The sequence below is a fragment of the Psittacula echo genome (genome assembly GCF_963264785.1).
Source record: "Psittacula echo genome assembly, chromosome: 3".
In the NCBI taxonomy this organism is placed as follows: Eukaryota; Metazoa; Chordata; class Aves; order Psittaciformes; family Psittacidae; genus Psittacula; species Psittacula echo.
The window spans coordinates 44,020,075-44,045,754 of NC_137736.1; the positions used below are offsets into that span (position 1 = coordinate 44,020,075).

The following is a 25,680-nucleotide window of genomic DNA, read 5'->3' on the forward strand; positions in this document are numbered from 1 at the left end:
CTTTCATTTTCTAGAAATCTGAAAACAAAGTCATTCAGCTGAGCCCCTGCAGCAGCACTCACTTGCATCTGCTCCATTCACTGAGTACACGCATGGAAGAAGTTCATCTGCAAGTCCTACCTGTCCCCCACCTCTCCCAAAAGCTAATACCAGGTCAGGTGGGAAGAGTGGAAGTTCAAGTTAAATGCATGCCACCCTATATTCAACAAAATTAATTAAGAATTGCCAGATAACAAGGTCAACATTTCTCAGTGATACAGTGCTTTGCATTTTCAGGTCACTGTACAGACATTAATAAATGAATCCAACACCACCAGGATTAAGGTTACCTGCCAACACCATATGCTTAAAAATAACTTATCAAGCATCTGCCCATTGTCACTAGGCACAATTACATTATCACGACCTCACTTTCTTTTCATGGCATTAGGAGGCCAGCCAGACAGTCGAGCAGCATCTCTCCCTTTACAGCCCAGGTCAGAACACAAGAATCCTATGCATCCAGGGGCATCAGAAAATTAGGGTTTATAGACATGAGTATGCTTGTCTTGGGAAATTAATGCAACTTACTTATACTGCAGACAAGGGCTATGTAAGATGTAAGCACCTCAGAAAGAAGCTGCTTGTTTTCCAGCCTGGACCCAGTGGCCCAACAGCAGCAGCAGCACTGGAGCCTGTCCCCAGTCCTCCCCTCTCCCCCAGTCCTCCCCTCTCTCCTGCCACCACCGGGGTGTCGAGTTCACATTCTTTCCCCACAAACACTTGTTCCGTGTCACACAAAAGAGTGACCAACAAACCTGATACATGGCTGTTAAATTCAGACAGCAAGGCACCACACAATGACCTTTAGAAGAACGATATTAACAGGTGGCTGGTGTCTAATACAAATAATTATATTACACTTAAGTAGCGTGGACCAAAGTGGAAACACATTGTCTTGTCAGCAGCAATTGAATAAGCCAAAGTAGTGTTACCAGAATACCCTTTTAACACTCCTCTTTTACCTCCCCAACTACAGAGAACACCTCCTGTCGCAGAGCGCAGTCAATGAGCTCCCAACCCTATCACAAGGTATTTACTTGTAAACTTTTATCAGGTTATCTGACATTTCCATCTCTAAGCAGAGAGCCCTGACACCCTTTGGAGATCACATAGGAATCCTTCACAATTAAATCAAGCACTGCTCACTAATTTACCCATCTTTCCTCTTGGAAGCAGTCTGCTGAAAATACATCCCCACCTCAACGAAAGAGAAAAGCTGGTAACATAGGTGCTTCTCAGCAAAGTTCTTAAAACTCCATAAGAGAAACTATGTTACAAGTGATCAAATTAATTGCCCCTGCTCACTAATTAGCTTTTCCAACATCAGTCATCTCAAGTTAGCAACAGTTTTCATCAACCTTTAACCCCGAGATGAGTCACTGTTTTGACAAGGCAGACAGATGTGGCAAACAGCCACAACATTTTGGGACAGACAGCGATTTCCAGCCATGTCTACAGCTGACTTCTACCTTGCTGGGGTGCAGAGGGGACACACCATGCGTACCCCCCAGCCCTCACAAGGCTTGCAAAGCCCAGGCGCATGTCGTCGGCAAGGCAGGCTGTGCTGCGCAGGGCTCAGCCGCAGATCGGTTTCGGGTCAGCTGCGACAGGCCAACACTTAAGCTGCTTAAAGGGTTCTCATTCTTCGCTTTAGAAAGGGGAGGGAAGGTTCAAGGACACTCCAGCCTGCACAGTGTATAGGAGGGAGAAAGCTAGGAAATCACACCTCAAAGCCACCGGGTGAGTGGTAACATATAGCTCAAACATTCACACAAACAGATGGTGGAAGTACTTGGAGAAACAACAAAAACCCGCCTACAGAGAAATACACAGAAGAGACACTGTTTAATGTTTCATGGTGCGAGTCATCTCAGCCTTCTGCTCCTGCAGCAACAAGCCATAAGCAGCACATTCATTAGTTCATTAGAGAGCTGCTGGTGAACACTTCATTTGGGCTAGAAGAGCAGTGCAGGGAAAGCATAAAGAGAGCGCTGGTGCAGGATGCTCCACTGGTACAGCTGAGCAACTGCAAACCACCATGCATGGACGGAGCATCCTGATAGACTCTGAACAACATCCTTCCCTTTCGACCTCCCAGGGGAAAATTAGGTCCTCGCTCTCTGGATTGCACCTGGATCACCCTGGAGCTCATCAGGAGCTTATCCTCCCCTCCTGCCTTCTGGCATCCTCTCTTCATCTACCCCACACTTCAAACACCTCACTTTAATTCCAGTAGGTGTGAGTTGCACTTTACACGACAGCTTTGGGAACTTTATTCCAGGCTCCCAACTTGATCTATAAGCAACATGGTATTCAACTAGAGAGGCCAAAGACAAGACCAATGGTGATGGCAAATTTGGGAAGTGACTGAAAACTCAAAATGTGGATGGTTTGGCACTGAAGACATCTAACACTTTGGCAAAGAAGAGAAACAGAAAGAGGGCTATTGAAACAAACAGGAATTTGTAAGGAAGGCAAGTTAGCAAGAAACAAAATTCAGCTGTACAGTATATGCTTCCAATATCACTATACATGTGAAAGTGCGTAACACCTGGGCTGTGAGCGCACATTGCCGGATCATGTTCAGTTTTTCGTCAGCGTGTCAAGTTCCCTCTGGATGGCATTCCTTCCCCTCCAGCATATTGATGGCACCACACAGCTCGGTGTCATCAGCAAACTTGCTGAGGGTGCACCCAATTTCACTCTTCAAGCCACTGACAAAGATCTTAAAACACTGACCCCTGAGGAATGCCACTTGTCAGTGATCTCCACTTGGACATTGAAGCATTGACCACAACTCTTTGGAGTGTGTGACCATCCAGCCAATTCCTTATCTACCAAGTGGTCCACCATCAATCAGAACAACTCTGTTCTACATCTAGACTATGTGACACTTGGGGTAAAAGGGCCCGTTGTTTTCTTTTTTTTTCTGAAGAGTGCTCAGGCATTCAGGCCCCTCTGACACTTGAATAAGGAGGTGCAATCCACTCAGGCCGCTCTTAAGTTTTTAGTAGCTATTTTTCATTAAGAAGTATATAGTCACACCTTGATGCTGTACCTATGCAGCTCACGAATTAAACCCAAAGCCTGCCTGTCAGTTCAGAAGCATGTGTTAGAAAGGTATCAAAACCTCAGAATTCATCCATTAGCAAATGCTTTTAAGAAGTACTTTTTAAGTAATCACTTAGAATTGTGACAACAAATACTAGTGCATGAAGGAAAGACATTTCTTTCACATTTATTAATAGATTAGCAACAGGTGTATTTACTACATCCCTCAGAAGACCCTGAACTTTGTAGGGATAGGAGCATTACCTTCAACTACAGACAAGAACAAAAGACCTGAAGAACACACCTTCAACTCATCCATTTTCTCAGTATCAATGGAGTCTTAAAGAAGCGTAAGACTGTAATAAACTCCTTGGGAGTGTCCTCTGGGGTTCAGGCACTGGTATAATAATGCTTTGCTGCACATCAGGAAGCGTCTCCTGTCAACCACTACACCCAGAAGACACATCCTGCTATGCCAGAGACAGCTGTGCCCACCGCAGTGGGACAATACAGTCCTTTGTCATGGCACAGCACTTAAGCCACCAATGTCACAGGGTCTCCTCCTTGGAATTCAATCCTTCTTCACAAGACCATATCTGGTACCCAAAAAATCTTGGACCACCCCAACAGCAAAAGCTCTTGAGTCTCGTATGTATGCCTCCAAAATATTCTCCAGCTTGTATAAGAAAGCTTATTTAAGCAAACTGCAGTCCAATGTAAGTTCTGGTCACAACCTCCTATTTCATGTTAGAGCCTGAAAAAAAGGCAACTTGCAGTAAGCACTAAAACAGTCAAAGCCTACAGGGATTCCTAAATGTTAAGATGTTTCTGTTTACTCCATTTGGAATTTTTCTATTTAGAAAATTTATTTAATCCTTTCAAAAATTCATGATCTGAGGCACTATCCAGAAACCAGAAAAAATAAAAGTAAACAAAATTTCTTAACATATTTAGAGGAGAGATCAATTATAGCACAGGTAATTTGATCCCTTCTAAGAGTGAGCATGGTCTGAAGCAAGAGACAAACAGATGATCAGAATTGTACCTATGTAATATACATTTAACATTTCAAGAGTGAACTGAGACAAGTGAAGCATCACTTTCTCCTTACACAGTGCTTTAGAGATGTAGTCTACAGCAATTTCCTTAAAACAAACTAAAGATACCAGATCTTGTACACCTGGGAAGGAATTACAGGAAATGTCTTACAAACATAGAGTACAGGAACAAAGAATCCCCTGAGCATTAAACAAAGTAAATATTGAAAGGTCCAATCTAACGGATTATTGAGCACCAATTTTTAAGTACAAATATTTTTATGTTGTACCAGACAGGTAATACACTGCTCCTCCCTGTCTGAACACACATGACTTCTTGTAACTATGTAGAATTACCTTTATCAAAGATACCAAATTCATTCAAATTCTACGTAACTCATGTGTCACAAATTATAAGACTTCAGTGTGGCAAAAAAGTGCAGTGACTCCTTATTGATGTTCCCTTGTAACACATGGGCCATAATATTTTTCTAAACAGTCTTTATTTCAAGCCTGCAACTTCAGGTTGAATGACGGCACGATTTTCAGAAGCAAGGCATATGACCCTGATTTAATACAAACGATGGGCAATCCACCACCACCTCTATGCAACTTAACAAAGAATGTAAACATGTCTCATTTACGCTGCCAACTGCAGCAACTCTGAATCTGCACCAACATACACAAGAACCTGATCACATAAGAGGACTAATACGACAGTGAGGAGGAAGAGATGAATTACGGCCCCTGAGCCAAACCACACACATTAGGGACATCAGACATTTACAGAGTTTTGTTTCACAGCTCCTCTGACTAGCAATAGTCTCTGTCACAGCAGGAAACCCAAAGAACACAAGTGCTTCAGAGAGCAAAACTGAAGCAGCCTGCAGTCTACTGCGTGGCAAAAGGGTCTACTAAGAAATCCAGGTCTCAGTCACCAAACCCGCGCCCCTAAAAACACACATCATATAATCCTATTCATAAGGATACCTGGCTCCCTTTTAAATAAGGTGAAGTTGGATTTTTTGTTTGGGTTTTTGTGGTTTTTTTTTCTTTAACTTCACTTTCCATGACAGACAATTTGAGAGAGATGTTTATTCTCCACTGCGCTCCATTCCAGGGTCCTTAGCTCTATTGCCTAAAATATAATTCATGTTTCAAAGAGAACTTCTGGGGGAAAATGTATTTTGTTGGCTCAGAGGAGTATTGTCAAAATGGCTGCTTGATTATTCCCTTGAGGTAGACAGACAAAGTAGGAGGCTTTATCATTATTCAAGCAGATGGGTTATTAGACACAGGACACCAACAATTTTAGTAGACTCAAACACGGAAACTTGGTTTCAAGGCTGAAATATCAAAATTACTCCAATGCAGAGGAACCCTCTATGTTATCAAATAGACACACTTGACAGATACCATTAGAAGCACCACATCTTCAGTACAACAATTTAACCAAGTATGCTTACTTTACCTTCCTTACTGAGAAGTGCGAAACAACTAAAATGTCCACTTAGGTTCCTCTGTATCTTCACAGGTTGCACATAAATGAAGCTGCAGCACCCTATGCTTCCACATTTATAAATCCTCACCTGAAGAGTACTGGTTATGAGACAGTCATGAGGATATACATGATTTTTTTGACACTCCTCTTTCTTTTATTCCATGGAATTACAATCTCAGCAGATTGTAGGAGCAAATTAAATGTTGCAATTGTAAATACTAAACATGGGGGGGGAAGGAATCTCTAAACAGCAGGTCTAATAGCTTAGCTTAAAATACCCCAAAATTAAATCTTGCCTTCAGAACTATTCCTATAAAGTTCACCCCTACATGTGTGTCAGTGTTTAAAGTCTGTATAATGTCTCTGCATAGTCCAGATTCTAACTTGTAAGGTGATACTACTCAAAAAAAGCAAAACTACTACAGCTACAAAGAACATCCACCGTAAAATTCCACAGGTGCTTCTAATAAAACATACTAAGCAGCCTACCATGCAAAGTAGTTATCCACCCTCTTCACTTGAAACACAGTGACATCTTTAGAATCCATACATGAGACATGTTTGTCCACAAAGTACACTCCTGAATCTATCAAACTTCCTCCCAATCTCTACTTTAAGAATGTAAGTGACAGAAAGAGAAAATTTAGGAGATCTAGTGGTTAGACTTTTTCATTCCTGGAAATGGGAGTTTCCTGGGATGCAATAAATACCTGATCTGCTGTGTCCAGTTCCTGAAAGATGGTCCTAAACAAAGATTTGCATGTTGGCTGTAAAGAGGGACTTTAAATAGTATCAGAACCTGGATCAAGATCCTTAAAAATATGGAGATTCAGCAACTGAACCTTGTCCTGATAGCATTTTGGAGAGTGACCAACTAGAGGTGCATGTTGGCACTGCTCAGTCATACTGCTAATCCACAGTTTCACCATTGTAATTTTCCCTTTTTCCACTCATGAAAGTCATCTTTACTTGTAATTAATTTCTGATGAAAGCCCTACCATCTTAAATATAACTTAGGACTTAAATTATTAAGTATTACTTAATAATGCTTTATACTTACTAGATAATATTAATCCAGTGAATATATTCTTCTACCAGACACTTGTAGGCTGATATAAGCCACTACATAGTACACCAGTGACATGCAACAGAGTAACAAATTTGGGATTAAATTCCAATGGAGTCTTGCAATTCCCATAACTAAATTTTCAATCTTAACCAAATCAAAACTTCTGTTACAAAGTTTAATGAATGTGTATGTATCCTAGGTATTTAGTCTGTTCTAGGAAAATGAGAGATGACCTTCACTCTAATAGCAACTGGTTTATACTGTCCAGCTATGCATACAAAGGCATTCTGCATTTGCTTTGATGGCTTGAACATGCCAGGGGTTGATGTCATTGATAGATTATGGCTATTGACATTGCTATCATTCTCACACAAAAACTTTTATTAGCATAACAGAAGATCTGAAGGCGTGCTATCCCACTTTCAAAAAATCTTCCCCATCTGCTGCTGGGTGACCTATGTAGATCCCCTTCCTTTGCCTATTTGCTGGAATACAGCAGGCACTCAAACTCCAGAGGAAGAGTCTGGCCTCAGCTGTCCTGCGAGCAAGGCTATTGTTTATGAGATAATTACTCTGGCCTTGTTAACTTGCAGCAATAATCGGGAATGAAATCACCTAATAAGGCAAGTTACCTAGTAATACAGCACATTATAACAGCAGTGATTGCATATAAACTTTGAACCCCCTTTAGTGCCTATTGATTTCAAGAGCATTAGCACCGACAGTAAACGAATACGAAGCAGTTTAACTAATTAAAGCTTACTACGTAATAGGCTTGTAGCTTCAATTATCATTTTTCATGTTAGTCATTTGAAACAGTCATGATATGTACCAGCTGGAAAATATTTAGGACAAGGCCTGCCGAGTCCCACAGAATAGGTAAATGGAGCAGGTTTCGAAACCGTGTCATGCACTTTCCTAGGAAAAGTGCTAACTAAGCCTCATCAACAAGAGACAAACAGCAGATGGCAACAAATGTGCCAAGAGACATTTCATCCTCCAGGAAGAGTTCAACACAAGGCATCAGCAAAAAAGGAGCAGAGTTGGAAGCACAACTTCCACAGATCTTACCCAGCTGCTCTCGTCTGTAGAAAAAAAATGAAGGAAAAAAACCCAAATACAAAACCAAAATCTAGTCAAGCAATGATTTTCACCCTAATGTGAAATGGCGAATGACAAAAGACACAAAACTGCAAAAAAAACCCCATATTCAAAAGCAGATAGCAAGTCTGTGATGTTCTTCATACAACACAAACTATTAATAGATTATTAACCCCAGAGAGAGACACAGACAGTCAGTCACAAAACAAGCTTTCCTCAAGTTAAGATGGAAAAGGCCAGGGACAAATACTAAGTCAGTACTGATACTTGATAATTGTGATAATCTACTACCATGCATGCCTTACATGCTCTTTGAAGCAAAAAGGAGTTGCTTGGCTTATCAGGGAGGCACTCCCCTATTATACAAACCAGCTGAGCCAAAAGCTATGCAGTACTGTATGGAATAACAGAAGGATCATTTCTGGAATAGTCAAATAAATGACACTTCATACTGCTTCACCATCCAGATCTCCTCTGGCAGATCTATTCCATTTTCCACTTTAAGAAAAAAAAAGTGAAGCAAGACTTATGCAGGGAAGGAAATAACTGACTTTAAATAAGCTAATATAATAAACATCAGACAACAAACATTTATTCCTACAGTGAAAATTAATGAAAAGGAAACTGGGACAGCTGCACAGTACAGAATTGGCACTGATTTTCAGAGAAGGAATAGGATCCCTGGAACTATTACTAGATGGCTCAGGAATCCCTGGCAAAAAATCAAACAGTTTCTTAAAAAAAAATTGCTGTAATTTAACACAGTATTTATGACAGAGCAAAGTGACACAAGCTTACACTCCAGGCTGAAAACTGAGAGACACAAACAAAAGCTGCAATTTATTAATCTTCCCTTGGTCAGCAAGTCAGAAGCCCATCTTTCTGGAAAACAAGACCAACACTGAACGACTTGCTCACGTATGAAAGATGAGTTTCATAATTACTTTCTTTAAATATTTGAATTAAATCAAAGTTCAAGATTCACCACCAAAGTATCAGATGGTAAAAGGTCTGTATACTAAAAGACAGTGGAGAGAAAGGAGGGTTGCTTTTATTTGAATGAAGGAAAAAAATCGTATTTGTTACGTTATTAAAATAAGCCAAGATGAGGACAGAATCTTCCACAAAAGTCTTATAAGAGCAATCAAAATCATTGAGAATACCATTAGATCCCTATAAAGTACAAATATCTCCTAGGCATAGAAGGAACCAGTTTTATTAAGAAATTACTCGGAAGGAAGTGAAAGGAAAGCATCTGTCCCTCTCCCCATCAGGCATCAATTGCAAATGTTCAAAAATGAGCTGTAAAGCTCGTCTTAGAGAAATGCAGAAGTTGTATCTTACTGAAAAAAGGTATCAAGGAACATTGGTCCAACTTACCAAACAGCATGTAAATTGGGAGGAAAATTTCATGTGTGTTAGCTTTTCCCAAAATTTTCTGAACCAGTGGTAAGTTTCCCACTGTAGGAGTATCACAGCTAATTCAATTTACATGTATACATATGTCAGCATAATACACTTCTCAAAAGTGGCAGCTTTTATAATCTTCTACCCTTGATTCAGCAAGACATTTTTATTCCAGGATGAAGTGTTTCAGTTCCTTAAATTCAGCCCAATCTTGTTACAAGTCAGAGGTATTGCTCTGTGATTCACATAAAAGCATTTCTACTGAACTAAGCAGCAACTGACTGATAGGGTAAATGGGTTCCAGATAACATTTAAATAGCTGTACTAATTACACCACACACACACACACACACACACACACACACGGAGGTAGGAACATGATCCCTTACTCAAATCCTCAGAGTAACCATCCAGAACATTAAAGAGAAGGGGTGGTGGGAGGAGATGGTGTGAGCCATAAGGCAGTGTGTAAAGGAATTTAAAGAAAACCCGAAACATTCTGCACAAAGGAGATAATTAGACACCTCAGTGGTCTCCTCACAATCTGTTAGAAGCGAGTAGTAGTCAGTAACTTCACAGATTTCCTCCAATCCTTTTACCAGGAAGGAATGTCAGTTTCTAAATCATTACTGCTCTGTCATTCTGGAGCACAGCCAAGAATGTGGAACTTCAGGACACCTGTCAATTAACACATTCCCACTGGAGGTAGGCTCATCTTCTATCTTCAAATCTATTAAAAATCAGTGATCACAAAAAGTAATCAGATCAAAACCCAAAAATTAAATTTAAAATTAAAATTAGAAGTGGCTTCTTGAAGGACAACAGCCTTCAAAAAAAAAAAAAGGAAAAAAAATCCAAACCCAGAACAACATGAAGAGTTGTGTCTCTGCTGAAGTAACTATATACATACTTTGGAAGATGAACTACATGATGTAACAGACCTTTTTCCATCTCTAGCATCTGTGGTATACAGCAGCATGTGTCAAAACGACTGGCCACCTGATGGACAATTGTGTGTAAGAGTCAGATCTAAAGCTTTTCTCTAATCAAAGCTTTCTGCAGGGGTTCTCAGTCTAAGTAGAGGCTTCTCATTGATTTTTCTTTAGCTCCAGGATGGCTATTTTAACTCTAAGTTGAAAAATATGAATATATATACTGAACCAAAAATCCCAGGTACAATACATATTAAAACACCAAGGCAGAGGAGCTATTATGATTTAAAGAAACCAATAGATTTCTGAGCAAACGCAAAAATGGTATTTGCCTAAGTTCACAGACACTGCTGATGAGTTCTGAACAAGACGGGGAGAAGAAAGGAGAGAAATTAAGGAGGTCACATGAATACCAAAACATCAGATGTCACTGAAGTTCTAAATCCAACATGTAAAATTCTAACCAGAGCAAAACTAAGAGGAAAGCTTCAATACACTGGAGCACAGGGCTAAGATGTCCCTGCGGTTTAGTGGCAGTCTTTCACGTGCCAATTCCAAATTACAGTACAATAAAGCCTTTGACAGTTTGATACCCCAGTAAAATTACAAGCATCAAGGAAGAAGAATGAAGTTAACACTAAAAACACTCTTTGCACTGAAGTCAGTCAGAGAAAATAGAAAATAAACTATCAGTGTGCCAACTGTGGTATTGCCTCATAGAATGAAGATGCACACAGAACAATTCAGAATACCAAACTGAAGGGCAAAACAGCCCATGAGTAGAGTGATTTTTTTTATTTCAGTTATGGTTAATGGCCATAAACTAAAACACAAGAAGTTTCATCTCAACTTCCTTACACTGAGGGTGGCAGAGCACTGGAACAGGCTGCCCAGCGATGCTGTGGAGTGTCTTTCTCTGGAGACATTCAAAACCTGCCTGGGCACGTTCCTTTGTAACCTGCTCTAGGCAGCCCTGCCTTGGCGAGGGGCTCGACTAAGTGATCCCAAGAGTTCCCTTCCAACCTTAACAGCTCTGTGATTCTGTTATCCTTCTCCCTGGCGACTGTTCTGCAGATTCACTTTCCTTGGATAAGAAAAGCAGCTGAACCTTGAGATCTTCTATATCTCTATCACAGAAAGTGTTTACTCAGGAAACATGATGCTGAACTTCATCTAAGCAGATAAACTTCATCAAAGCACATTATTACATAGTCCTGCTTTTCTGATAACTTCAAATAATTTAGACTCACCAATTTCTGGTCTGTTTCATGAACAAGGCAAGTAATTAGAAAGAAAGCATTAACTTAACAAGCATGATCAATCCAAGACGAATCAGCCAAGCAACTGCTTGGCTATGGCTGGCTGTTCCTACCTCAGCAGGAACCAGGAATCACCATTCATAAAGGCTATGTGTCACAAGAGTGTCTTTTCCTTTTTTATTTTTTTTCTTTTCTTTTTTCCTTTAACCAGGGCTTAAACCAGTTTCTCCAGTCTCATGTAACCACCAAGACTAGCACAAGCTCACATAGAAACAACTGCTAGGGACTAATCTTTATATTAAGGTTCAAATGACATTCCAACACTCCCTGTTTCTGATGAACACTGCTCGATGAGCGCTGTGTTTCAGTGACGCAAGTCAGAATCACTTCCCACTCCCAACAACCTAAAAATCTACTCCTTGCTCTTTTTAAAGTCTGTAAGTCAGAACATATGAAAATATAAAATAATAAACATGAAAGGTAAAGCCAACTAGATCTGGGGTTTTATTAATTTTATTTTTTTTTTTACTAATCCAGGTAAAATAGGATTTTATGGAACAACTGTTCCTAATAGTTCAAATCAGCAAAAGTACAGACTATCAAATTGCAGGGCAGATATCAACATATGTAATTTAATCCTATTCCCTGAAACCCTACCCAGTGAGTTAGCTTCAAGCTATGCCTTTTATCAAAAGACAATGCTACCACCAGCAACATCTCCTGCATTACATTATGTATAAACATTGGAAGAAAGGCAAACTGAAAGAGCAAGGATACGTTAAGCTTTCATGTGCCTTTCAATCACCTATGACACTCTAAAATTTGGAGAGATTTATTTCATCCTCCTTTGACACTGCCCTCTATTACTATGAAGGAAGTCTGAACAAATTAGCTTATACTATACGCCTGACTTACAGATTTCCTTGGTTCTAACCTTGCTTGTTTACATTAAGAGATCTGCATTAGGCATGCCCCAGCTCATTAAACTACATCTACTTCTCAAGAATTCTTTGTCCCAAGCAGAATTCTTGATGCTGTCCATCAAGATCTCCTATATATCCTTACACAGTATTGTACCTGCAGCAGTAGAGACAGTACACCTTCTGCAGATAAACAGAGGTCTTGCACAAACTGTTTCATCTGTCTCATAAGTATATTTTGACGCTAAAAATAGCATAAGCTGTTCATGCATCTCTGCTAAATTAAGCCAATGAATCTTGGCACAGGCCCAGTGAAAGGACATACACGCAAGAGACCACATGACCTGATCTACACAGCAAAACCTGTATTTGAAGTACTCAAAGCAAACATCTTTTTCTTTTGAAACCAAACAGCCTCGCAAGACAAGTATCACTGCTGAAATGTCTTCATCCTTCTGGTTTTCTGCACTTCAAATGACAAGTTGCTACTCTTGCATCTGTTGCTTCTAGCTGACTTTGGTGATAAATCTGAGTGTGAATTAAGGGAACTTCTAAACTGATGCTCATAATTTTGATTACGACATCATCTCTTGACATCATCTAACCCAATCTCCTGCCCAAGACAGGGCTTGACCTGCCTGGCTCAAGACTGTGAATCACTGGGAAGAGACCGGCTTCTTCCTGATAGCCCCCACCAGGCTGATGAAGACCACAGCTTTTTTTCCCCAGACTCAAGAAACCCAGCTCTCAGCCTCTTGCTGAGGATCATCATCACCCTTAAATCATTACCTGAAAATAACAGATCTAGCAGGCTCAAGTGCGTATTCATCCAAGAAGATAAGGAATACATCATGTAATTGCGGACGGAGAAAAAGCTTCTAACACAGTCTATTGTGCAACGGTGAGCTTTTGCCCAGTGGGCAACGCTCCCAGGAAATACATGAGACTTCTTGATTATGAGATCAAGGTGACACATCTTTGAAGGACAGTATGAATATTTATGTGCTCCCCTACCTCCCTTTTATGAGGCACCTCTACGCCAGTACCTAAAGAAGAGAACCATGGCAGGATCTCTGTCTGATGAATCCTATAATCCCTCCAGTAGTCTAGACAGGATTAAAGGATTTCTTCAGCTATTCTGAAGCCAAGGCATGGCAAACTTTGGGGGCTGCAGGAATAAGGTGCATTCCCCAGTGTTTCACTGCACACCCGAGAATTTTTCCTGTTAACACTGGACGTGGAGAAACATTTCTACTCTCCTAATCCTGAGGTATCAGTCCTCTACCTAACACGTATGACTTCTGCAAAGGAATGTACTGCTATATTTCAGATATGGAGAATGAGCTAGAGACCTTGCTCTTTAAAGTCTCCCAGTACACTGTTTTTTCAGTTTTACCACAGTTTTGGGTTTGGAATATCTTGTTCGTACCTAGTCAGCCAGGATAAGATAAGGCTCAAGCAAAATCTCTGTCTTTTAGCAAGGCAGGAACAAACTACAAGAAAAAAAAAAAAAACAAAAGTACAGAAGAAAGAAAACAACCATCAAACAAAACCCCACATGTGTTTGTCCTATTAACACTAACCCTGCAGTTTCACAGTTGGGTGTGAGCTGGAAAAAGGCTGGTCATGCCTGACCCCCTACATCTCATTCTAGGTCTACCCCACTTTCCAACCTCCTCCTCTCTTGCCAGCTCCAAGAGCATGCAGTGAGTCACTGAGTTATTGATCCAAAAGAAATCAATTTGGGTTTCCCCAAGAGCTAGTTTTCAGCTCAGATCTCCAGGCTGATCCAACTCTCCATGGGGCCATGCAATTGCTGTAACTCCTCCATGGGAACCAGTAGTCAGGAAGTGAGAGGCACCACACCTCTCGTGATAGCACAATCTTAAAATAAGCAGTCTCCAAAAAGAAGGTCTCAAGGTCTCTCTATTCGCCTGACTTGCTGTACAATCAATCTGAAGCTGATCAATCTTCCTAATATTGGATGAATATTGAGTGAACAGCCATTAAATAAAACCTTTGCCCAGTGGGGAAAAAAAACCAAACACACCCAAAATAAAATTAAATACTTTTTTTCCCTTCCAGATTAATTTCCTCCTCACCCAAAATATTCTGGCCATTCTTCTTAATTGAAATGTTTCATTTCCTCTCCTTGGAGATGCAAAAGTCTGTATCAGACCAGATGTCATCTCATGCACTTGACTAACAATAATAATATTTAATTTCAACGAATGTTAAGATGTTCCATAATTTTTATACCACTTGGTACTCAGTTCACATTTTCAGTTTGTAAGCAGCCTCTCCTTTGAAATGTCTATTCTAACTCGCTTTGGATATTAGCATGCAGAATAACGTACATAGCTTTTTCACTGGCTCGCAATTGCATACATAATGATAAATTTAACAACACTGACAACTGGTTTGACCCCAATGGTTTCCATTTAGGGACACTGCAACAATTTAGCACTATCTCTCGTAAGATCTCAGTTTGCCATTTTTATATTTAAAAGTAATTACACAACTCTTTAGCCTAGCCTTTTGCCATCAAGTTCGATGCCTCCCAAAAATATTATATTGATGTTGTATTCCCTGTTTAAATATAGACAGCATGCATATATAAGGCTTTAGGAAGCTCCTTTCCCTTTTTTAACAATCCCTTCTCTCCTGTACTACAACATGGAAGGAAGCAGGAGTCTGGCTACTGCCCCATTCACATGACAACTCTTGTAGATTTAAGTAGATGATGACCAATTTCCCTGGATGAAGGAAGCTAACAAAAAAAAAATAATAATAAAGAAGAAAAAAGAGATGCCTGGATTTCTTTACAGAAGACAACCACAATAGGAGGCCATTAACCTGCTTACCTACCCTTCCTTAATTTTTTTAAAATAAGCTCATCTTTCTCCACTTCATCTTTCTCCTCCCTCATCCATTCTTTTCCTAGGCTGCAGCAATAACATGCTTTTATTCTTTCCTTTTGACTGCCAGGGCCTTAAACTAATTATTAATTGAGAATGTATCTAAAGGATCTGAATGAGAAAGTTGGAATTAACCCAACTACCTCTTTCCCGCTTTTATTTTGCATGCTCTAACACTAGATCTACCTGTTAGTACTCCTAAAAACAGCAAATGTGTTATTTTCCTTTCAAAGGCAAGTTTTCTAGCTGTTTGGACAAAAATATGTAACAATGAAAAACAACGTGGAATAAAGCAAGTACTTGGAAAAGACCTCAGCCTTGAGTGACAGCCATTAGCAACCAAGCTGCCTACAGATAAAATTCTCTCAACAACTTCACTGTCCTGCAGGAAAATCCTGCAGCAGAGTGCATCCTACGTTTGGGAAATCAGACAACTGACATTTCATCAAAAGACTTGTCCTTTAAAGAAGGTAGAAAGGCATGACCTTACACTGCCTGCTAGTGCAGAGCTGGCTGGTTGTACAACACCGACTCATCTTGTTTCCAGTTGCTAAATTACATTAAAGGACAGCTAAAAATATATTAAATATTTTCCTATTACTTTTCCGTGCAAGCAACTGCTGCAGTGACAACAAGAGCGATGTCCAGGCAAAAGCTTAGTAACACAGAGAGGTGGGGAGAGGTCCAGAAATCCTTCTAAGACATTCCAGATAAATAATGTAACATTAGGATTGCAAACGCAGATATAATTTTAACTGTTGTAAGAAAAAGAACTGACATCTCTAATGATCAAAACAGGAAAACATTTACAGTTCCCAAAAAGGTCAAACTGATCTGAGCTGTAGTTTTACCTCACTCCCGTCCCAAATTTTTGCCGGTTTTTTTCCTCCAAAATACACTAAAACTTAACCAGTCTACCCGAGATACACAACACACTACATTCTGACAACTTGACACCAATATGCCCCATCTTCCCTGGTAGAAATTACCCACAATTAAGAAAAAACAAAACAAGGAAGGCTCGTTTGAAACACCTGTCAATGTTTAAAACACTTTGTGACAAAAATGAAAGTCTTAATTGATTAATGATCTCAAGGTCTCTATCGCCATCTAGTGAAAACTCACTCCCATTACTACACTGTCCACATAAATTTCACCTCGTTCACTGGAATGACACACACTAACCTCTCTGCTGGATCCAGCCTACGTACGGCCAGAGTTGTAAGGCTTTGCTTCATTTCTACTGCATGTCTTAAGGTAAATAAAGGTCAAGCACCAGCTCATCTCTCGCCAAGGCTGACTGAAGAGAACCGAACTCTTACGGATTACACTCTTGTCATAGCACTGTGATCTGGTTTTATAAATGGCATTTCCACATCATATGTGTTCACTTCCTTTTGATGGCACACGTAGTAAGTTATATACTAGTCCAGCAATAAAAAAGTTTTTAACATGACAATGTGTAATTACGAGAACTTTCAGTCACCATAAGGAACCCCATGGCAGCTCCACTACTTCTAGTACATTGACATTGCCAAACCACACAGAATTTACAGTGCACACAGCACCCAGCATCAGACACTTGCAGTACTCCATCTTCCTACAGGTTCAGTGAAAAGGTCTTTACGCACACAATTAGAAGGCAGCAATTTACAGATGTCATCAAAACTCATTCTCTCTCAGCTGTGTTATAACTGAAGAACTTCAACTTGAAATATGTATTTCCCACTTACAATTATTCTGCTAAGACTTGTGACTGAACTGTAATTGCATTAGTGCAAACATTAAGTTCAGTTTTCAACCCACATAGTATTTTTCCCACTTAGACATCTATAAGAAGCCTACCTGCGTTTGTTCAGGTACCCTCCAGAACAATAAACAAAATGATATATTTTTAAGAAGTATCAATTACTGATCACTAGAAAAGGCCATTAAAATTTAGATGAATAACATTCTTCCATAACAGGTATTTTTTAATTAACCTTTTTGTATAGAGAACCAAAATCTCCTGATACTTAACGTTCACCTCTTTCATATCAGCATTTAGTGGTAAGAAGAAACCTATGAACAGAAAGACTAATATAAAATTTTATAGTAGTATTTTTCCAGACCACATATTTCAACATAAACCCCCCAGAACACTAAGATGTCTTCTTGTGTCATCTTTTATGGCAAAAAAAACTACTCAAGAAATAAGGAGTAAAGCTGTATCTGTTTACTAACTACCTACCTAAAAATCCAAGTTTTCAGAACTTAGCATATACAGTGTATTTCATCAGAATCTGTCACACTTACACAGAAGCACAAAGCCACAGCTCATACTGAAAAATTACCAAATTTTCAAAAAGTTTGTTATCTCCACAGTATCCAGAGTAATGAATACTAATCTACCTCAAAGAATGGGGGAAAAAAGTATAGTTTTAGCTCTACAGGAAGAGCTGCACTGCACCAAGGAGGCCTACCAAGACAGTAGTGCGCCACCGAGCTCCGCTCTAGTGCTGCCAGATGCAGACTTGCTCCCACAGACTTTCATTGGCATCTCCCTGTTGTGCTCTCAGCAGCCCCATTTCATAGGGAAACTTTTAGACCTGCACTGGGTAAAACACACTTTCAGACAACAGTGTGCCACAGCAGTATGTTTTTCTCAAAACTCAGAGCAGCTACAAAACTGGAGATTCAAATGTGCGCAAAGACTTGGCAGAAGCAAGCCCAGGTCTAGCACCACCAGAACTGGAGAGGCAAGAAATCCCTTCCAACCAAAAATTAACTATGTAAGAGAAAGTGTCTCAAAGTGCTCCCTATCCCATCCTGTACCACCTATTTAGGATCTGCCCATTCCACTACCTCTTTGTAATGTAACACAGGAACACCAAAATTTCATGCACCATTATCTCATAACAGATAACTGAGAATAAACTGTATGTGAAAAAAAAGTATTGTGTCGTTCCCCCCGAAACTGAGGCCAAAAGCTCGAGCATCCATACAATACCAAGTTTGAATGTGACAGCTGCTCTGTATGACTAATGGAGATCATAAAAACCCCCAAAAGTCAAATTTATGACTTGTAAAATACTGCTAGAAAATACAGAATCATACAATCGTTAGGGCTGGAAGAGACCTTAGGATCATCTAGCTCCACATTTCCAACTACACCATGTTGCCCAAGGCTCTGTCCAACCTGGCCTTGAACACTGCCTTGAACACATAAAGCTATGATACTCAGCTGCTTTTCATACCAACCTTGTAGCCAAATAAATCAGAATTTTAGAGCAACAACAACAAAATAAGACAGTACTTCCTTAAAAGAAACATCAGCTTCTGAATTCACACCAATGAACAGCACATTTACAGTTATCACACCTGAGAACTATTTCCTAGTGTGTAAGGCTAACATCCTGGCGACATAAACTGGGAGAATATCAAACATAGGGCTGTCTCTAGAGACCAGTTTAGACAGAATGACTTTTAAAACCGAAGAGATCAGAAACAAAATGCCCCTATGCACATCAGCTGGGGGCTGTAAATGGACATTCAACACATTGGTAGTCCATAGCTGGGAAAGCTCTGCCCTCACATCACAGAAGTGCCTCTAAACACAGACATGAACTCATTCATCTCCCTGCTCAACTAAAAGGCTGACCAGCCATCCCGTCACATCTGCTCTTGACACCTTTGCAAATTCCTGCTTGGTATTCTCTTCTATAAAGAACTAATATGAAGCATAATGAAAAAATGTGTTTTAAGACACCATATCAGTGGCACATTTTGGATCTTTAATGACTACTTTTCCCACTAGGACCAAACTGATGCGGTCCACATTCAGCTGCCATGCTAACCAACAGCAAGAGTAGTTTTACCTACACAGTTAAGAGAAAATCTTAAAATAAAATTTGGCCTCTTGAGGCTAATGCAAAACTTCACTTTAAGGAACAGTTTCTGTTCCTTAAACAAAACAGACCCTGATATACAATTCATTGTCATTATGTGATTAATTAGCCCTGTTATAAACTTTAGGGTTTCGGGAACTCAGCATACCAGTGCACAGGACAGTCTGGCCAAAGACAATTTCATCCAAAGCTGAAGCATACCACCAAATCAAAGACTGACCCATCAAGCAGAACTGTAAATTCATGGAAAATGTGAAAGCGGCCTTGAATTTTCTTGTCACCATCATCTGGTCCATTAAAACTAAGCAGTTCAATTCAAAACAAGGTTCTAGCTAGAGCCTCAACTTGTACTTTGAGACATTCTTTTCTAGACACCAGTTTCATTTTTTACAACTTCTGCAGTACCAGAAAGATACAGAAAACAGTTCTGAAAGTAAAAGTAGGTTCAAAACCAAGACCATCCCCCTATTCAATTAAAAAGTAGATGGCTTAAATTCACCATTTTTACATGTGTCTATAACCTGTTTAATGACTTACCTCTCTCCCTTTATGTGTCACCAAAGCAGCCAAAGGCTTGGCATAGAATCTGCTGTAGGAAAATCCCAGGCAGCCATACATACTGTTAGCAGTGAGTTTCAAAGCTTTCTGTCTGATATCATACTGAAATGAAACATAACCAGCAAAAATGATACAGCCACAGCCAAAAGAGAACAGAACTTAATGTTCACAATTACATTCACAGCTTTTTATATAGTCTGCAGCAATGATGGGCTACAAGTAAAGCACATTACAATCACTGCTCCCTACTAATCATCCCTATTCCGCAAGGCTGATCAGGGCACTTAAAGGGAATGGGAGGAAAAATCAAAGAAGTTCTTTAAAACACACCTGTAAATAAAGGTCAGGATTTAAATCTGGCTGTTTCATTAACTGCTTAACTTGACGCCTTCTCTCCACCAGTTTCTTGATTTCTTTAGGCAAAATTCCCATCTCCAGAGATGGGTCCGGAAGCTCTGGAATTTCTTCCTCTTCTTCAACCTGTCAAATGATCACCAGTGTTTATCATTTGTCTGCTTGAAGATTAGATTTTAATGTGTTAAGTGAAAAGCCTAGGGGAAAACACACAAACAAATCCACACAGGTTGTATCTATTCCTGCAAAGCACCCAAAGCATAACTTAGAACAACCATGAGAAGTTTTCTGTAGTATTTAACTATATTAATTAGTCCCTGCTGGGGGATTGGGACTACGCTTGTCTCTGGGAGAAACCCAAGACAGGCAGAGACCAGTACCAGGAAGATGTATTTGGTTTTTTAATGCATGTGTGTGTTTTTTATATATACTATATACGTGTATACATTTAAAAAAACAGATAAATAAAGCACACACACTCTCTACTCTGAGGCATATATAGATAGATATAAAAATTAAAGAAAAGCACACACACAAGCAATTCCTTCCATGATGAAAATAAAACCATATCCTTTTTTTTTATTATCACGTACATATTTTTGATGTTCAGAACTGTAAAATGGAGTGCATGCTCTGTGGAACTGATACTTTGAATAAGATAACTGGCCAAAGAGAAATCAACATTAACAACACAATGAAAACTCCACCCAAGCAACTCTTGATTATTGCAAAACAACCACCCAGCAGAAAGCACACATTCTTCTTTTTAGGATAACTTAACAGAATCCTTGGTCAGGAAAATTGGAAAGAAATTTCAGGCACCATGAAAAGAGACAGAAACATACCAAGAAAGGGCAACAGAGACACTGTGAGGTTGGAAAATTTAGTAAGACAGTCTGAGAAGACCCACGAAGAGAAATGCCACCAAAACCTGGCAAAATATCATTCCATGACAAAAATCAAAATGAGCTGCTTCAGTTTGAAGCACACCTAAGAAAGCAGGGTCAATCCACCAAGAGTTCGGAGGAACGTACTGACAGAGTTCCACATACTTTTTTCCTCATTTCTGCTATGGTACTGATATATCAGTCGTTACGGGACTAAAACTATGTCTCATAATTATGTATGCACAACATACTAATTCCAACCTTTGAGCTGATACCAGTTAAAAATAAAAGCCTCAGGTTTAACCTTTAGACCTGACCAACTCACTGCTTCAGTTTACAGTGCAGCTCCAACAACAACTGTGCCAGCACAGCTGATGAAATGAGAATAAGCAGCCATGGATAAGCCATGCCTAACACAGCTGCTGAGAAATCAGTACATGGAACTACACCTTCAGGAGTTTTTTCAGTTATGCTTAATACAGTTTAATGCTGTACTAAACAGCTGGTCCCACAGTTGACATAGTCACGGTATCACCCCCTAACACACACCTCCAAGACACACACACAGTTTTCCTGATGTCTGACCAGTGTTGAGCTCATATTGCATTCTTTTCTCCAGGCAGAAGCATAAGACTTGTGTCAGGTATGTTTACCTGAATTCTGTGGCATCTTAAACTTAGGAAGCCTCCACCAAGTTTGGATGTAATTGGTCAACGGCCTCAGAAATAGCTAGGCTGACCTGTGGCTGGAAAGGGCCAACAGCCTCACTACAAATATTGTTTCATGAGGACAGCAAGATTTTATTTTGATGGGAGAGAACTTACCAAGATTCTGTAAAAGTATTACTGAAAGGAAGATGACAGACATATAATATTCAGAAAGTCCCAAAACAAAACTTACTATGATACCTCTTAAAAAGAATCACTTCTTTTTTAATGCACAAGAGGGGAAAAAAGCCCACAACATTTAACAGTGAAAGAGAACAGTTTCTTACAAAGCTGATCCACAGAAAACACACTGAAGCTAAGACAGTGTAACTGAAGTCACAAGTTAAAGCACACAAACCTCTGCCCTTTTCTGAGCTTCTGATGACAGTCGTTGCACTGTGGTAAAGCAGATGTTGAACTCCTGGATAATCGATGGGTACAAGCTGTTGAAGTCGAGAAGTAAAATAAACTTGTCATAAAAACCTAAAATAGAATTTAAAACAAAAAGTCATAATTACTCAGTCTCCCTAAGGACTTCATCCAACTCTACGATTAATATTTAAGTGATAGTAATATACTGTACCACATTCCAGTATTTAAATCCCTTAAAGTAGCTGCTGAGATGCACCAATACCCATTATAAAAAGCTGTCAGAAGTGGAACGATCCAACCCCATTAACTCACCAGAGTTGAACAGATAGCTTCTGTGTTACTATAGGACACTTGTACAGTTTTCCCCACATAGAGGAGAAACTGAAAGAAAACTTATGTGTCCATCAGAAAATCATACACAGACACACAAACCTAATTCCCTGCAAGACCTTCGCACAAAAAGTTAAGGGAAAACTGTCCCAAGAGTAAGTAATTCCACAATCAATGTTGGGAATTTTCTTTTATGCAACAATCCCCTCCCCAACCCCCTGCCCCAAACCACCACACCAAACTCCCTCAAGATACACAGATTGCCCATTGCAATTTCTCTGCATTAATACAACCTACCTGTCTCTAACTTCATAGAAGAAAGAAAATTGCCATATCTTACCAACTTTGGGATCCAAGACTAAGCCCCCAGCATATGCTGCTTTCTTTTTCCCTATCTTTGATTTATTCTGATCGTCAATGTCTTCATCTTCATCCACCTACATTTGGCATTTAAAAAAGTCATTATCTAGTCTCTAGGATTTCTGTACTGTTGGAGGAGTCATTTTTGGCAAAACAAATATGAAACTGGGAGCCAGTGGACAGAATTACTTTTAAAATACATGCAAAACATGGTGTTTCCATCATGATCCTTATTAAAGTTCTCTACATGTCGACACAGCATTCAAACCAACTCCTACAGGAACAAACTGCTACCAAGAGATTACAAAGACCTTAAGGAATTGTCATCATTCAGCATTGCACTAGTACGCATTTTGTGGCTGGCTATGAAAGCCAACACTAGGGAAAAAATCAACTCATGATCCAAAGGAAATATTATTGATCAGTTAAAATGTAGATTTTGGAAATACAATGGCTGGGCTTTAATAAACCAAATAAAACCCTTATTTAACCCTAAAGAGTATTCTGCTATTCATTTTGTTGCAGTAAGAATTTTTCTCCCACTTGTTCAATACTATTCTGAATAATTTAAAATTCCAGCACTGCTTTGATATAGCAAAACAATCAACAGAACTTATTGGTTTGGAATTTCTCATTGAACTTACTTAAAAGCAAAATATAGCGAAATGCAAACACATTCTCAAATTTTAATTTGTTTACTAACAAACTTACAGATATTTCTATAGATATTATTTACACTGGTATTATCCAAGTAAATTAAATATATTTTTTTAATGCCTTTGGGTATTTTACCCACATTCTCAAATTACCCACTGTACAAGTTATACTTGTAATACTGTTCATCAGCAAAATAACTGTAGGGTATATGTGCACCCATTAAGCAACAGACTTAACCTTCTGCATTGTTTCCCTGTGCAGACAAGTACTCAGCTTATTTTAATTTTAAACTAAAAGAGCACCTGAGCTTCCATAGATCCGTGACACAACAGAAAAGATGTTACACTGTCCCTTTAAACCATGTATTTCTCCATTATCAACTCAACAAAAAAAAATAATTTTGAATTAAGCATAAGCTGTATCATTAAGTTTTAGGCTATATCCAACACGTTTGGGTTTTCCCTGCTCTCACAGAACAGTAATATGCAAAAAGACAGACGAATGTTTGGGGTTTGTTTTTTTTTCTTTTTAATAAAAATTCTTAGGAAGAGAAAAACTGGACCCACCAGCTTCTGCAGAGGCTTTTTAAACACTTGTTTATCCGGCACTATGTAGTCTTTTTCGTGAAATGCATGAAGCAGCAAGAACTCGTTACGTTCAGATCGTCCACCCATCATTGTCCTCGACTATAGAGAGAGGTGGAAAAAGAATTCAAAGGAAAGCATAGAAAACACTCATACAGAAATAAGACTAAGGAATGTCCTTCAACTCTGTGTAAGCTCACCCAGCATTATCACTATTCTGTATCATCACCATGCACAAAACTCAAATATGACATGTTTAAGGAAGTTTTGCATTATTACTTAACTAGAACATCAAAATCAAAGACTCATCACAGCAAAAAACCTAGAGCATCATGTATTCTCAGTTAGTGTTCAGAAGTTAAAACTAGTAAATCAAACACAGAAAACATGGAACTTCTTTGTGGGACAATGGAGAGGGGCAAAAAGTAATAAAAAATGTACCATAACATTTCCAGAGATGTTTGTTATTTGAAGAGCCAGTGGCAGAACATTCAGCTCACACATGATCTGCAGAATGAACCTGGCATCTGTCCAGGTGTTTTCCAGCATAAACATTAAGTGAGGAGAATCACTGAGAAAAGAAGGTGGAAGGCATAGTAAAGCAAAATCAGCCTCCTTCGTTGTAGCTTAGGCCTACATGGTGTATGAGACATCTAGCACACAACTGTGTAGTATCTAGCACACTAGTGTTGAATTATATAGCATCTTTTAATTTTGGAAAACAAACAAACAAAGAAACCCACAATTAACAAAACAAACCTTTCAAAAAACCCCAAACCAAACCCAACAAGCCCAAAACTCATGCCTGTATATCCCTATTAGTGTATATAAACCAATGCTCTCACAAATCAATTTGCTTTGCACATAATAAGCCACCCGCCACAAGTAGTTTGAAGCATTATAAACTACCATTAAGGTAATATTTCACTTTTCAAACACCAGTATGCTAAATCAGCATCTCCATAATCAAATAAGCAAGCATGACATTGTACAGTGTGAAACTAGCTCCTCTACTTTCCAGCAAAGGATTAAAACCACAAATCAACAACATACCTGTACATATTCCGAATTTCCTCTGGTAGAATTGTTACCCTCTCTTTTTTCAAGATCTGACGGACCAGTTCAGACAAATGGTAACTTTTGCAACGAATTAATTCCTTAGCAGAAATTTCTACATCACAGATCATTCGACCACAGGCAGCATTCCTTTCAGCAAACCCTCCTCGACCCTTAACGATATCACACAAGGAGAGAAAAACCCAAACAAAATGAAACATACAAACATTACTGAAGAATATCTATCCAAAATATAAGCTTATAGGGTTCAGCCAAGTCAGTTGGTCACTAAATATTCTAATACTCTAAATTCTCTACTAAACACCGCTAATACTCAAGGCTTTATAACTATGCCTAATAATGGTATCTTTCAGTATATAGGGATATTAAGCAGTAGTTACTTAACTATCATTACTAGTTAGATCTTAATTCTTAAACTGCCATGCATTTTTTTTTCTTTCATAATTAAATTCCCAAGAAGAACATGTGTTTGGATTTTGGTTTTTCTCCAAGCATATTTTTTGTACTAACAGGAGGACAAAAAAGTCATAGAACAAACTATGCACAGATACTCATCTTGGCCTCCAGGAGGGCCAGGAACAGGCCAGAATCTGACCACATTCAGCACTTCAGCACTCCAAGCCTCACACATTGTCCTCTGAACAAATACATACTAAGAATTACAGAATTA

General features: G+C 39.2%; 1 protein-coding gene across 1 annotated transcript in view; it reads right to left on the reverse strand.

Annotated features, from left to right (window-relative positions):
- Positions 1 to 25,680, reverse strand: part of POLA1 (DNA polymerase alpha 1, catalytic subunit) — a gene marked incomplete at both ends in the record, with an annotated part of 204,339 nt that overhangs the window by 150,794 nt on the left and 27,865 nt on the right. The window contains 7 exons of the mRNA XM_080612848.1: positions 19,662 to 19,784; positions 20,013 to 20,162; positions 21,989 to 22,113; positions 22,673 to 22,769; positions 23,916 to 24,035; positions 24,375 to 24,504; positions 24,987 to 25,162. Of these exons, the coding sequence (XP_080468974.1) occupies positions 19,662 to 19,784; positions 20,013 to 20,162; positions 21,989 to 22,113; positions 22,673 to 22,769; positions 23,916 to 24,035; positions 24,375 to 24,504; positions 24,987 to 25,162 (921 nt within the window). The remainder of the gene's footprint in view (positions 1 to 19,661; positions 19,785 to 20,012; positions 20,163 to 21,988; positions 22,114 to 22,672; positions 22,770 to 23,915; positions 24,036 to 24,374; positions 24,505 to 24,986; positions 25,163 to 25,680) is intronic.